The sequence below is a fragment of the Dermacentor albipictus genome, chromosome 1 (assembly GCF_038994185.2).
Source record: "Dermacentor albipictus isolate Rhodes 1998 colony chromosome 1, USDA_Dalb.pri_finalv2, whole genome shotgun sequence".
Taxonomy (NCBI): domain Eukaryota; kingdom Metazoa; phylum Arthropoda; class Arachnida; order Ixodida; family Ixodidae; genus Dermacentor; species Dermacentor albipictus.
Genome location: NC_091821.1, coordinates 258,826,397 through 258,840,956, shown reverse-complemented (window position 1 = coordinate 258,840,956; position 14,560 = coordinate 258,826,397). Strand labels below are relative to the sequence as shown.

Here is a 14,560-nt window from a genome sequence, read left to right as displayed (position 1 = left end):
GCCAGAAAATCGCGACTTTTTTTTCTCGGCAGCAATAAGCAGGGCAGTAATACGAGAAAATTTTCCGATATTTGCGCACACGCAACTACGTGACCAGTGCTGATGCTTTGATGTAATACTCAAAAAGGGTAAGTTTGTCGTTGATTTCATCTGCGCATATATTTTCCCTCGAATAAATGATACAGCTAAACAACTAATGAAATTAGCGTTTCTGCTTGGTGTTCCCATTTAACAAGGTAAGCGCACTACAACTAACTGTCTCAGCTGCTCAAGGCAGTGGTGAACAACGCTCCGTGACACGTCTACGAAGTGCCATCAATTAAATGTCGTGAGAATGACATGAGATGCCCTGTATGAGGTGGAACTACACTCAAAAGAAACAGGAAAAGCAGAAGAAAACGATAGCATACTGAACCCGTCTTTTCTATCGCACGCCTGTGGACATCAAGCAAACTTGGCTGGGAGCGTTTCAGCTGAACAGCTGACCAGCGGAGTGTCCGCCGAGCAAACACTTACTATAATCACATTTGAGACACGTGACAAAAAAACTTGATCATTCGTTTTTCAGCACCAACACCAGCGGTACCGAAATTGGGCAATTTGCCCTCCCTAAGAAAGGAGGTCAACCTGCCGAAGTGCGCGACAAAATGGCGCTACATTCGACCCCTGGTTACAAGGCTCACGGCGGCATGATACGCGGCCTTTGCATTGTGCGCGGCGTGCGCCCCTGCATTTCCGCTCGAGCAGCGGCCGCGCCGCAGGGGCTCATTGTGGCAACGCGCATCCGCCCTTTTCCACAGAATCGCGATGGGAACAGGTGCGCGTGGTAGTGGCGCATCCGCGCACAGAGTCCCAAGCAGAACGAGCGCAGATCGCGCGGTGAAGTTCAGCATCACACGCAACGTTCCGATATTTTTTTATCTGGGCGAAAGAAGAAAGACTCCCCCTTGAACTGCTTAAAGAAAAAAAAAAAGAACGAAAGCTTGGCAGATGCATGCCAATCTGGACAACTCGAACATCAAAGACAGCAAAGGTTCATAAGGGAGTTCTCACACCCTTCAAATGCCCTGTTCTGCCACTGCCCGAAATCTACATTAGACTTCGCAAACAACTACATCCGGCGCGGTTCCTTCGCTGTACCCGAGTATTTACGAATGCTTCACTATACCCGAACCTAAAACTTCTATACTTTGTTATATCCGACGCATACACATGTACGCTGTGCCAGTACTACACCGCCTGCCTTGAACATACGGTCGCTTCGGGGCGCAGGCTGCCTTGCAGGCCGTTTTCTGGCCGACGTTTGACATCTACCACACCGGCGCACGAGAGTAAACTCCGCTGAACAGCTCCGCAGTATAAGGGAGCTGGCGTTGAAACCCTGTTCATACTGCCCGCTTCGTAACTGCCACAGAAGGCCTGCGCTGCTCGTGTTGACCACCGTGCAACAGACGATTTCACGTTCCGTACATGGGAACCGCCATCATGCGCTCCCTGTAAAATGAGCATATTCTCAACTTTCTGCGGAGCGACGTCAAATTGAAACGTTCGCGAAACCCCCATCGCGGCTGTACAACCATTTTAATGGATACGAACAACCGTAATATTGTGCGTTGCAGTATAACGGTTGATTCATCCGTATTAATGGCCCGTAATAGCGGCACTCGGCGTCTCCTTTTGATACAGCAGGAACAGTCCTTGGTAAAACGAGGCCCGAACGTACAGGTTCTGTCAATTGCAGAACTCTTGTGAAAGGTTTTCAAGTGTGTCACCGAGCTCAGGAGTGAGCAAGGAGCGCTGTCCAATCCAAGGATACGGAGCAACGGAAGCTATACGCACAGCGAAACCCAACGACGGTTCCGATAACACGTGCAGTGGCTTCAAATTTTCATTCAAAGGCTAAGTACATCTTAGTTTAAGTACAACTTAAAGCCTCGCATTAACAGGCCCCTAACGAATTTCTATCATACCCCAACGGCTGGCGTCGGTAACCTGGAAATTGACGTCACGCAAATGGCCGAACATTCTGGCGATTGTGTGATCGCTGTGAACTTATCGCGATGATAATGTTACGCCACAACGCAGTATTCACGAGCTGATCAGGCGCCCGGACGCTCAGAGCGAAGACCAGCACCCTACTCCTACCAGCTGTAGCGCAACGATCGGCCCGTCGAAGACGAAACCAGCCGGGCGAGTCGACCACATCGTTAGCTGAGACGGTGCAGCGGGGATCGCCGCTGTAGCACCGAGGCCGGCGAATCGTTGCCGGCAGTTCTTCCCACAGGCCAGTGGGCTACAAAGAAGCTGCTGCCGACAGAAGAAAGGGCGGCTTCGCTCGCGATGTCCGTCGGCGTTAGCGCGCCTCACTGTTGCTCGCCAGGTGACTTCCACTCCTCGCTGCGTTCACTCGTAAGTCACGGTAGTACACTCGGCATGATGAGCCTGAACGAAACAAAAGGAGCCTGCTTATAATACTCCTGCAGAGCGCGCCCACAACGCGGCCACGCAGCGGAGGGCGCAAACCAATGAGATGAGACCGCGCGGGACGCGCAGGCGAGCGATGTGTAACCCCCTGGTGTGAACGAGCCAGCCATGGGGCGCGCGACAGATCAGCTGCACCGGGTCGTCGCAGTGGAAGCACACGGGCGCCATGGGATTTTACGTGCTGCCCATTTTACGCTCCGAAAGACTACCGCCAGAGTTAACGATAAACAGCTCGGCTGATGAATCCCAGTGGTTGGATTGGCTCAGTCGTTGTTACGAGAACATCAGTCTGTGGCGTTGTCTTTTTAATGCGTTAGCATTACGAGTGTTAAAGTGGAAAAGTGTGGGAATCATGTCACGTATATATGCAGCGTGAACACGATGAGCGACAACGGGAACAGCAGCGTCAATATGCACAACAGCGTCGTGATCAGGCTATGCAGGACGCAGCGGTTCCTGCCCAAAGCAAGCCACGCACTTGCTGTCAATCATTTCATGTAGCACATTGCTCGATCGTTCAAGGCTTCGTCACATTGGTCTGTCGGATGAGGGGATACCACAGCTTCGCTGGCCAACCACCTTCATAGCGTGGATTTGGGCCAAATTTTTGTTATGATAAAGTGGTACAGAGTTTTACTTTTTCCTCAAGAGATGTATATAAAATTGATTTCGAATTTTACTTTCGTTGAATGAAATCAAGTTGTGTCTAATTTTTCATTAAAAAAAATTATAAAACAATGTTCTCTCCTCACCTAACCGCGCTTCAATAGCTGCTCCCCTACCACCCTTGCTGATGTCACTGACAACTGGTTCTGGACCGCTTTTCGCCCGAAGCTTCGCAACCCATTTGAAACGATCTTGCCGTACGTACGTGGGCTTGCTGGCTATGAAAGTGGGATAAATACAACAGCGATAAGTGCTGTAGATATCCAGTGTAATGAGAATGCCGCCCCGAGTGCAACTTAATCAGAGGCGCCTCGTAACTGAACTCGTTACTCAAGGTGTATCGCAGCGAGAAATAAGCCGGAGGACTGAAAGATGAGAACAGTCGCCTCACTGACGCACATCGTTCCAATCGTTCGCGTGGCACGTTTACTGAAGTTGACCATTTTTATTGTTGCTGCTGCAGTTGCCGACCCGCTTCAAAGCGCTAAGGAAATAGGCGATGCATTTGAGTTGGACGTCAGCCTCAGCACCTTCAAGAGTCCACTGTACGAAGCTGGCTTGATCGGATGTGTGTCAGCGCAAATCTTAGTCAGGCAAAAGCATCAAAGTTTGGCTTTCGCCAGAGCGCACGAACAATGGACTGTCAAGGAGTGAAAACAAGTTTTGTTTACTGACGAATCAATCTTTTCGTCAAGATGGGACCAGCAGCGGCGTGTCTGACGCCCCGTGAACAGCAGGCATTTATGAACAGAACTGGATAGGGCACCAACTCTGCGCAAGCAAATGCTTTTATTTGTTAACCACCCCCGTCATCATCATCGACGGAGGCTGGGACGGCACAGGGGTTAATCCCCTTTTCCCCCGTATCGCCGCGAAGGAAAACTGCCGGACCAGTTTTCAATAGTGTATTCTCTCCCTCAATGCTGAAAAAATTTCACCTATTAACTTTATTTCGTTGTTTTTTTTTTTCATTTTGGCAGTCAGGCGCTGATGTTAGGACTTTCATGCTCAGTATTTTGGGCGTTTACTGCTTCAGTTCTTCGCGGCTTTACATCCCTTATTCACCTGCAAATCAGACGCCAGCCCGCATTCATCTGCGAAGTTATCTGCAGTGGACGCTGCTCGGTGAACGTGTGGCGTGCTATGATCGTCAATGGTCTCGGACCACCCGTCAGATTGCCACCGTGCTTCACAGCAGCTTCGTATAGTGACGTGATTGAGCAGCACATGATTCCATGTGTGCTAGACGGGTGATTTAAAGATGGTTAGTTCTATTTGCAACATGGTTACAGCCGCATCCACACTCTGGGGTCTCATCAAGGCGATGCTGGAGGAACGCGCGATGCCGGTGTTACATTGGGCTCCAACTCGCGGTGAAGCTTTGGGGAACCATGAAAGCAAACCTAGCACGAATGTATATGAACACGGCTACTGCCGATGGATTTTGGTAAGCCGTTGAAGATGAATGGGACGACCTGCGCCAGATACCTGGTTATGTAGACATGTTTTTACTTCTTCCTGGACACATAGTGGGTGGCACAACTCGCAATGGAGTAATGACACGCTACTGACCTTAGCTTCGCGTAAGCAAATATTTTCTATCATTATATTTTTTTCACCTTAGTTATCTGGATGATATATGTCACATTATCTGTAAAAAAATGTGTACTTTCTTATGAAAGTGTGTTAAATGGTAGCACGTCATTGGAGTCTATAGCGCTTTGAAATCACCGAACCGCGGCACGCCACCACGTCAATCGTAGCGTTCCCATCGAGTTTCTCATTATATTACCGAGAGGGAAATCTGGCGCCACCGTCTACGGGAGTTTTCTAACGATCCCTATGCAGTCATAGGAATGACGGTATATGGTTGTGCGAGGCAGGTGTTGGCTGGTGTTCTACGAGGTTTCATCTAAGACGCGGATATGGCTACACAGATATTGCATTCTTAAAATAAAACTGTCATAAATGGTTTTAATTCATCCATGTTACATAGTTCAATGAAGTTTACTCACCTACAGTGCACAATGAAGCGAAGAAAAGCAAGAACATACGACAAACTGTTCCAAAGCGAGCGCGAAACTTGTCTGTTCTCCGACTTTAACGGCCCGCTGATACTTTTACAGGGAAGCTGTTAAGGGCTACTTTCCTCACTATCGTGACCGCGTGTAGAAATATCCGGAAGAAAGTGCAATGCCGGGCCGACCCGCAGCGGCGGTGAAGCAGGCGTTAAGCAATCCCCCATACATGGGCCGATCCCGAAGATAGCGCAATGCCGAGCCGACCGGCGGCGGAGGTGAAGCAGGCTTTAGCGGTGGTGAAGCAGGCGTTAAGCATACGTGGGCCGATCCCGAAGATAGTGCAATGCCGGGCCGTCCCGCGGCGGAGGTGAAGCAGGCGTGAACTTCGCAAGCTTCACGCTGCGTGAAGTTCACAAGCTAGGAGAAGTGACTGCGGTTATCGCTTTCTCTCAACTAGCGTGTGCTATGAATTAGACGCCGTTGATTCCGAATTCCAATGTCGATTGCATGGTTCGTAGGCCTAACACGGCTTACCTGGCTGGTGAAGGCACGTAATGTTGGTTACTGAAAACTAAGCACAACTAATTGCTTGTTGCTAATAAACTGTAAATTATAATTAAGCACGAAAACACGAAAGTCAAAACTATTCTTATCATAAACTGGTATATGTTATTTTATTATTTCTAATAGCTTTTCTTTGACGGCGTAGTGGCGCAGTAAGCGCACGACGCTATCTGCAAACGCAAAGCCCATATATTCTAAAACCCTTTACTCCTGCGTGCCCTAGCGCTAACACTCGCAAAGCCCTTTGGGGCCCCAAACTTTTGGGGCCCCTACTCAAAAATTCTCTATTAAGTTGTCCTTGCTCTTCGAGGACGACGCCAATCCGAAGTCACCATATAGCGGCATTTCTATGCATACAACAGTGCAGCAGCGCCAAACCTCCCTCTAGGTAATATAGTGAGAAACTCTATGGTGTTCCCAAAGAAAAACATCACCCTTTCCTCTCCACTGCCCAAGTGCATACCCTCAGGGCCATCCAGCTAAACACTGATTACTCCAGCACGCCTATACTTTTATCGTTACCGCTCCGACCCCTCATGCCCTAACTGCCCCTTTACGTACGCAAATGTTGGGCACATCTTTTTCTCTTGCCCCGCAGTCCTACAATCCCCTCACTACCCAACCCCCCACCTCCCCACTGGCGGGTGTGGTTGACGCTGGCGACCTTTGCCGACGAGCTGGCCATGGTCCTAGCGGAGGAATATCAATCGGGGGCGAGCTCTACCACCGGGAAAGCTGGCGCGGTCGTCAGTGTGACGTGGTATGAGGGATCACGCGGACACAGCGGCCGCGTCAGCTACTCCGGAAGCGCCGAAGCAAGCTGAAAACAAAAGTTAAAAGGTCCCGCCTGCGCTGCGGTTCTGATTAAGTGGGGAGGTTTTCCCGCTTCGAGTGTCTACTTGACAGCACTTGAACGCACTATGATGGGAAGTGGCGGCGTTTGAAGGCGTCCAACGTGGTAGACTAATGTTCGGTGCCGCACTGCCGGACGTACGCAACGGAGCCCGGTGTCAGCCTTGACACGTATCCGGGGGACAAAACGCTGCGTGAAGCTTGGATCGCGAAACTTAGAACCGGCAAGCAGCCATCGGTCACAACTCCGGTGTGCAGCAAGTACTTCCGCGAAGAAGATTTCTAATACGGCTTCGGGGCTGCGATGTTTAGTCAGTATAGTGAGACGCTCGCCCGCACGCGCTGCCCGGCTAATCTCATGCAGCCTTGTTCTATGAACTCGTTGACGTTAGATACTGGCAAGTTCACTGGAACTGAAAGGGAACGGTAATAAGCAGATTAAAATTATGGCATATGCTCATGTTTGTGTTAGCACCAAACAATGAAATGTGCTGGACTAAGAAAAAGGAGCAGCGGGAAAAGCTCGCTGAGAAGAACAATGAACATACAGCGCGATGCAACTTGAGAAATAATGATATTGAAACGTTCAAGAATTTAGAACAAAAGAAACAAAGATTGAATCGTCGCGACGGCACATATCGCAAGTCGCCGTAGGCGTCGAAGTGGATAGTTAAGGCGATATTATTTTTGAATAGCTCTGTTAGCGTCCACACAACAATAATTGCTTGTGTCCTGTCAAATGTTCCTATGCTGCGGCCTAAAGCTCACGGCACGGTGCGAAACAGCGCACATGCAGTGAAAGTGAAACATTGTGCGCGAACATGCATGCAGACGCGCAGTCGGTCACCGCGAACCCGTGCGATCGCTACATTGAGACTTCATTCTGTTATGCTCCATTTGGTTATACAGACAGCCCACTATAGGAACATATTTCACATAGTTCGCTCTCAGCGATCGCTGACCTTTCACGCAAGAAGGAGGTTCGGATGACTCATCGCGGCGACCGCACGCAGTGTGCGTTCACTGCACGTATTCGGTAAAGAGATAGTGTCTGTAAGCAATTCTGTGATTTCTGCTTGCACAAGATTATAATTTTGTCAGCACAAAGCTTCCTTCGTTTCCAGAGTACTTATGGAAATGTCCAGGAGAGCTCCCGCGTGGTGTTATTATTGAGCATCGACAGTAAAACCTACGAGGAACTCGTCGCGTTATCCCTCATACTGCGCAAGCGAGGCGTTTCCGACAGATGGCGACTCCGTAAGTCCTCGCCGGCAATAGACCTTAAGTTGAATTCCAATGACAAATCGCGAGCGCTCGGCCGGATGATAAACGGAGCGCGTCGTTCCGACTGAGATCACTCTCGTCAAATCTGCGAATGGAATGCGTGCGCTTCCGCAGGGACACTAATTAGTACAGGGAAATCAAGTGAGAGGGCGCTAGACTAGAGGCGGATCGGGTAGGCCCAAGATGATCCATCCAGATGCCAGGATGATCGATCATCTGGATCATCCTGGCATTCTGTGCGTTCGTTTTTCTTCCGTGTAGGAAGAATCATCATCGGAGTTCAGAACTTATAGTATTTGAGTCGTAGCTATCACTATCCAGGAGCAGGAACAAAAACGCATAGCTGCCCCATACGTCCATAGCTGCCCGCGACCGGAAACAGGCGACCGTGACCGGAAACAGGCGACCGTGACAGGAAGCAGCGCCGGGTGAAGTAAATACGTCACGCGGACTTCCGATCAAATCTGTCGATTTCGAGCAAATATTTTTGCTCCGCAGAGCGATTTGGAATCGGTGGCTGCTGCCAATCTGCCACTGGAACACACAAGTCACGTTCTCATTCTGCCATTGGAATAGGATTGCTCCATACAAAGCAGAAAACCTTGATCTCGATCTACCATTGGAATGCAACATTAGTCTGACCTGGAATAAAGTATTCTCTCTCTCTCTTTCGGGCAGTGACCAGTGTTGGCAATTTAGCGGTTTTAGCGCTACATTTAGTGGTTTTCTGCGCTGCCTAGCAGGAAAACTTGGTCACTTGCGGGCGGCGGGTTGTTTAGTGGTTTTAATACAATATCGGCCTCTTTGGATGAAAAAAAAAAATTCACCGACGATTACGAGAATTCCTAATGCGACATTTGAACGCAGCTCTACGTGCAATTTCATTTCGCGGTATTTTCGCTGGCGCGGACAATGTGCCTCGTGCGGCACGTTGCAAACGGAGGGAACTGTGGCGCAACTGCCTCGCCAATCAGGAAATCGGGAGAGGCAGCGCGTGGGTGACGCGGCGGGGCGACTAACAGCAGCCGCCGCAGACAGACCTCTCATGCAGCGCTTTTCCATAAATGGTATAGGTAGTGTCATCGGTGATGAAACGACGCTCGCTACTCAGACTACAGTGGCTAGAATTGTACTCTGACGCCATCTCGTAGCCATCATCGCCGCAGAGCCCGTCTTTTCTACGCTTTCGCCATACCCTCCTCCTCCGCTTTCCGCCTCACGGTTCCGCTGCACCTTCCTCCTCGCGCCCTCTTCACTCACGACGCCTTTCATCTTCCGCTGCGCTCCGTGTTCTCCGCAGTGCTCGTTCGCTCGGTTACCAGGGGCGCCGACACTCGCCGCAGGAACGGGCTACTAAGAGCTGCGCTCTAAAGCTTAAAGGGACTGACAACTGCCCAGAATGTGTTGCGGGACGTTGATGGAAATGAAATGACCATGATTTATATAGTGATAGAATCCAGCACGCTGTTCGGGATTTAAGTAGGAAATAATTTTAAATTGGCAAAGAAAGTCAGAAAAACCAGTAAGTGGCGAGGCCTGGCGGTGAAATCTTGATATTTCGAAATTAAGTCGAGATTACTGTACGTAAGTTGACTGTCATTAAGTACAGCATAATTATTCCTTAAAATTGTAGTTAGTATATTATTATACACTTGCGCTTTATTCTATACGTATTACGAAGTAAAAAAAAGTCCACGCTAACGAGCGGCACTAGCGTGGTTCCACATGCATGGCGGCGCGCGAGCATAGCACGAGTTTGCAAGTACCCAGAGTTTTGTGGTCTCCCTGTGATACAAGATGCCATGGACGAGTTGTGCCGTAAATCGGTGCGTTTTTTACATTCGTGTCGGTACCTCTGTCCCATCTGTACCGACGCCGAGCTCTCCGCCGACCGACGGCACGGAGTAAAAAACGCTGTCGTCGGCAGTCGGCAGATCGAAATCGGTGTCGGACGCAGCCTAGTGTGAGCGAGCATTTACCAATCGGCATTCTCCAGGCGCGCTGCTTGTGGCGAGGACGGTGGTCTATCGTGCAAGTCGAATTTGTCGCTTCCGCTGCCGCTTTCGTCCGTCGAAGCATGACGTTCGGGTGATACTTCGTAAGGATCTAAATTCTGAGCACGCATGCGAGCTAAAATCGATCCTTTGTTCCAGCTCGCTAAGGTCTTCGAGAGACGACATCGAAAACCAGAAGAGCAAGCTTGGCTGCAGCAACACGACCCGCTTATCACATGTAAAAGCATTGTTTCGTTTTCGATGCGCTTGGTTTCGTTTTATGTTAAATACCAAAGCAGTTGAACAGGAAACCGCAAAAACATTATCGCAGAAGTAATTTAGCACTTTGGAAAACATGAATCGCAGGAACATCGACTTGATAAACAAAATACTTTCTCAAACCTACGGCCGCACTTGTCTGCCTCACACTAGTGCCGGCCTATAATCGCTATCGCGCTCACCCATCACAGTTTTCAGCATGGTTCCAGTGAACGACTTGACCCTCACTGCAGATCGAAAAATTCTCATAAATGTTCCACGGCGTTTTCTGAGTTACTACTTCACGATTAGACGCTCTGGCCGGTAATCTTTTTATTTCACTAAAAGAAACGGGTACCATGAAAATTGGTTGTCAGTCCCTTTAACATTTCTTTACAATGATTCGTGTCTCGTGAACATGCAGCTTATCCATGCCCCACTGGAAGTAAGAGCGAATTACGATCATGATCCACAAACACTGCGTTTCGCGTTTCTTTCTCCATGTCCCCATGCCTTCTGTGAACTATAGCCCTGACAGTTTCGGCAGTTCGAAGCATTTTCACTCTTCATTTTCGCAGACGTGCTTTAGGGAAGTTTGCATCGAAACATGGCTCCGGTGAAATGCATGCTGCCGTGGTCCAGTGCGGGATCTTGAGGGTGTTTTCAGACAGCTGAATGTGATTAAAACGCAAGTTAAACAGAACGTCCACTGATAAGACAAGTGCCCTCCTTACTGTGCGGGCTGGTCTGCGAAGCAACTATAAATGCTGCTTCAGTTACACGCTGCCCGACGGCGTTGTTCGCAAGATCGGCACGATGGAGCTCTACGGGGTCAGCGATCACACCTCGCCACGCCAGCGAACAAACCCACACAGATGACGCGCAACCACACCCACCTGTGAAACAAGTCATTTTTCTGTAATTTTAGTCACTACCCGGTACAGTTCAACCTGATTTCCGGCCAGTGATTATAGTTTAGAGAAGCATACTTCTTTTTTTAGTTTTGTTTCACAATACATTTCCGGACTTCACAGTCTCACAAAAAGGGCTTATAAATATTGTTACCAAGAGTCACAAGCAAAAAAACGTATTTACATATTTACAAGGCGCTCAAGTACTGAACCATATGGTCGATGGCACTCGCCAGATCAAAAAGCGGCTTCTTCATCGACGCTCCTCTAGAGGAATAGTACCGTGATCATATTGATAATTTTTATCCCATTACAGCCAACAAAAAATGACTTTTCTGCACACTGTAATCCTTTTTCACTGTGTTTTACATAAATGCAATGCTGATTATAAATATTTCATAAAATAGGGATGGCGCATCGGCCTGTTAAAGGAACACTAAAGACAATTGCTAAAACGACGTGGACTCCACACACCAGTCCAAAAACCTCGCAGCGCTTGTTTCGGGCCAACAAGAGACTTCGTTTACGATAAAATGGTGTCTGAAGGGTCCGCACACCTTTAGCGCAATTCAAATCGCCCACCCTGACCGGGGAGTGCTGACGTTGCATGCGGCATCACCGCCCTTTGCTGCCGTCAGTGGAGTAACGGCGCCAGACAGACGGCGCTACGGTTTTCTGGGTAAAACGCAAACGCGCGGCAATGGAGCAGCAATGGAGCGGCCATGGAGCAGTTGCTCTGGTACAAGTGGCGTGGACGGTCCGGGAATCCCGCGACATCATGTGGACGCGGAATTCTCGGCTAATAGCAGTTTGTGTGAGTTTCGCGAACCAGCAAAAATAGTGCATGCACTACTAAACTACTAAAACGCGAAAGCACAGATGACGCAGAGTAGGAGAAACCGAAACCTTTCGACCACCCGCGTCGTCGTCAAGGGTAACGTCAATGAGTTTTTTCTAAATATCAACTAAAACTGGACAAGTACATTTTCTTTCGTCTTATAACGCAATACAACTATCTATTTACTACGAGTGGTTGAGTACTAGTGACAGAACTATGAGGGGTGCCTTCGTCATCGAGCTAGTACTTCAATGTCCCGGGGGAGTCTCGAATAGTGTCCTGTATTTACCTCAATTTCTAAATTACTAAATCTCTGTTCGCGACAGCACTGACGCCTTAGACATTTTCGAGTACTGATATATCACTTTAGCTTGACTTATTTGCCATTGGTGTCCCTTAATGGGTGATGGGGTTGGGAAATAATGACCGAGACGCAATAAAACGTGTTTTGAACGCGATTCTGATTGTCTGCATTTAGCGGGTTTTAGGTACTCGTATCGCGGGATTTAGTTTTTTGGGGGGGTCTCGACTTGCAGGTTCTATTTTTGGTTGGCAACACTGGCAGGGATAGGAGCCGCACGCATGGAGGAAGGAAGAAAGGAGAAAGCATTACGTCACGCAGCCAGCCTTGCCAAGAGAACGCTCCGTGACGCCAGTCCTTTTGCTGAATGCATTGCTCAGTGTCGGCCCAACACGTGACCTCTTGCGTCGAGATCACGGAGCAAGAATCGAGATTTGCCGAGACTTTTGGTACCCGATAGTTGGTTTATTCTATGGGTAGCTTTATTCGATGCGCGCTCGGCCGGCAGCTGCTCTGCCAGTATCTCTGGTTACGTGTTGGGACGACACACACGGCTTCGATCGCGTTGCGCGATGCTCCCTCCTATCTTTTTGCTTGCCCCATGGCCGCACGTGTATCAAGCAAACGCTTCTGACAAGAGCTGCTTGCCGCTGATAAATAGTTACGGCAAGCTCAGAAACCTCTGCTACCGTCGACCACTGGGAAGCGGCGCTCCTTGCCGGAGCCGCCGATGAGGCAGTGGTCAAAAGCATACCGCATGAGCACGGAAAATTACGCTTGCGCATGCTATGTAGTATGCACTCCTGCCGCTTGTGCGCGGATATGTAGTTCAACCACCACACGCGCGCTCCGTTTAATTTCTGGGGCACCTATACTCCACCTCGCACTGCCAAGTGCTATCCCATTACAAAATCATGTAAAGCAGCCGTCAACATTTTTTAAGGAAATTCGAATGCAACAATCTATGGGGAGCATAATTATAACTACTCTTGTTGCCATCCGATGTAATTTCGTTGCCTAGTAGTTGGCGATACAAACATTGCTATTTAAGCACGAAAGCTTCTATCCGAACGAGAAGAAATTTCTAAAAGGACGTCAACCAGAACTTTTTTGTTCCACGTGTCTTAGCGCAGCCACAAGCATCTGCCGACGAAAAAAAGAACGTGACACGCAGAGCGCTAAACCACACAAGTCAATTACAGTAACTTTTACGGTGCATTACTGCCATAACACATTTTTAATAACACGCTATATCTCAGGCTTGAAGTATCTTTCAAGCGTCAGATAGAGCATACACAATACCATGCCACCTGTTCACGCCAGTACGCCGGATAGGTAGCCAAAAAATCCCGCTGCTTCCTTTAACACTTTTTCTTTTACGCACGCCTGTTGTTATAATATGTATTTTAATAAGTTATATAAGCTTTATGATTTTGTCGTCTGTATAACCAACAGCTGACACGACCACAGGGCTACCGTCTTCACATGAGACTGGCGCAGAGAGGGATAAAGTATCGTTGCTGTGAGACGATTAAAAAACCGGCACTTCTGTGACGGAATACGCATTATGCTCACAATGAGCGTATGCAACGGCCGTAGTCACAGATGTTGTTACCACTGGGTGCTTTCGAAGCAAAACATGGCACAGCTGTTCAGGTGCGCTAACGGAAAATATACTCGTAGCACTCAGGAGACCGAAGCTAGTGGCGCATGATCACTGCAACCGTACTGTATTCTACATTCCATACATCCCGTGTGCCTTGCCGATATGCCAAGACCTTTGCTGAAAGGTCAAACACGACACGTCGCTGTCAACTTAATACCAACAGCGTTCTCTGCTTTCAACTTCGCGAAGATCGAACGCAGTTTACCAATTACTGTGAAATGAAAGCCAGTCCAAGAGCAGAAAAGGAATTGTGCATTAGATTGGCAAAAATCCCGACACGATTAAATACACAGGCACGCACACGCTTCCGGCAGCAAAACTTTCGTCGACACAGCCGATCAGTCTCCCGGGTTGTTTGCCAACAGATATACGGTCTAGCTGTTCTAGGCCTAATGCCAATACAGATAAAATGTGATAATAGCGAACACTCGAGATATGTAAGGACACATAAGTGTTCACCTTCTTTCGTTGAGGGCTTCCAGTTCTTACTGCTCACGGAGAGAGACATTATGATGCAGGGACACGCCTTCCTGCATGGATTCAAGGGGCGACCAACAAACTACCGCGTCCGCGACCACAGCATGTTGACGGGAAGTCCGTCGAGTGGCTTGCTAGCCTCGTTGACCCGCTAGCGAAAACCGCCGGCACAACCGGGCCACCGGGCGGCTGCTACGGAACGGCGGAGCGGTGAACTGTCGTCGCGCGTCGCTGCTGTCGCTGC

At 49.1% G+C, this 14,560-nt stretch overlaps 1 protein-coding gene across 6 annotated transcripts in view; it reads right to left on the bottom strand.

Moving 5' to 3' along the window:
• The window catches only part of LOC139054372 (cyclin-dependent kinase 14-like), a 124,324-nt gene extending 109,806 nt beyond the window's left edge, over positions 1 to 14,518 (bottom strand). Inside the window, exon 1 of one of the 6 annotated variants that reach the window (XM_070531281.1) lies at positions 14,299 to 14,518. In XM_070531281.1, the coding sequence (XP_070387382.1) occupies positions 14,299 to 14,347 (49 nt within the window). In that variant the 5' untranslated portion in view covers positions 14,348 to 14,518. The remainder of the gene's footprint in view (positions 1 to 14,298) is intronic. The other 5 variants (XM_070531279.1, XM_070531283.1, XM_070531280.1 and 2 more) reach the window with 5 other exon arrangements.
• Between the last annotated feature and the right edge of the window lie 42 nt (positions 14,519 to 14,560).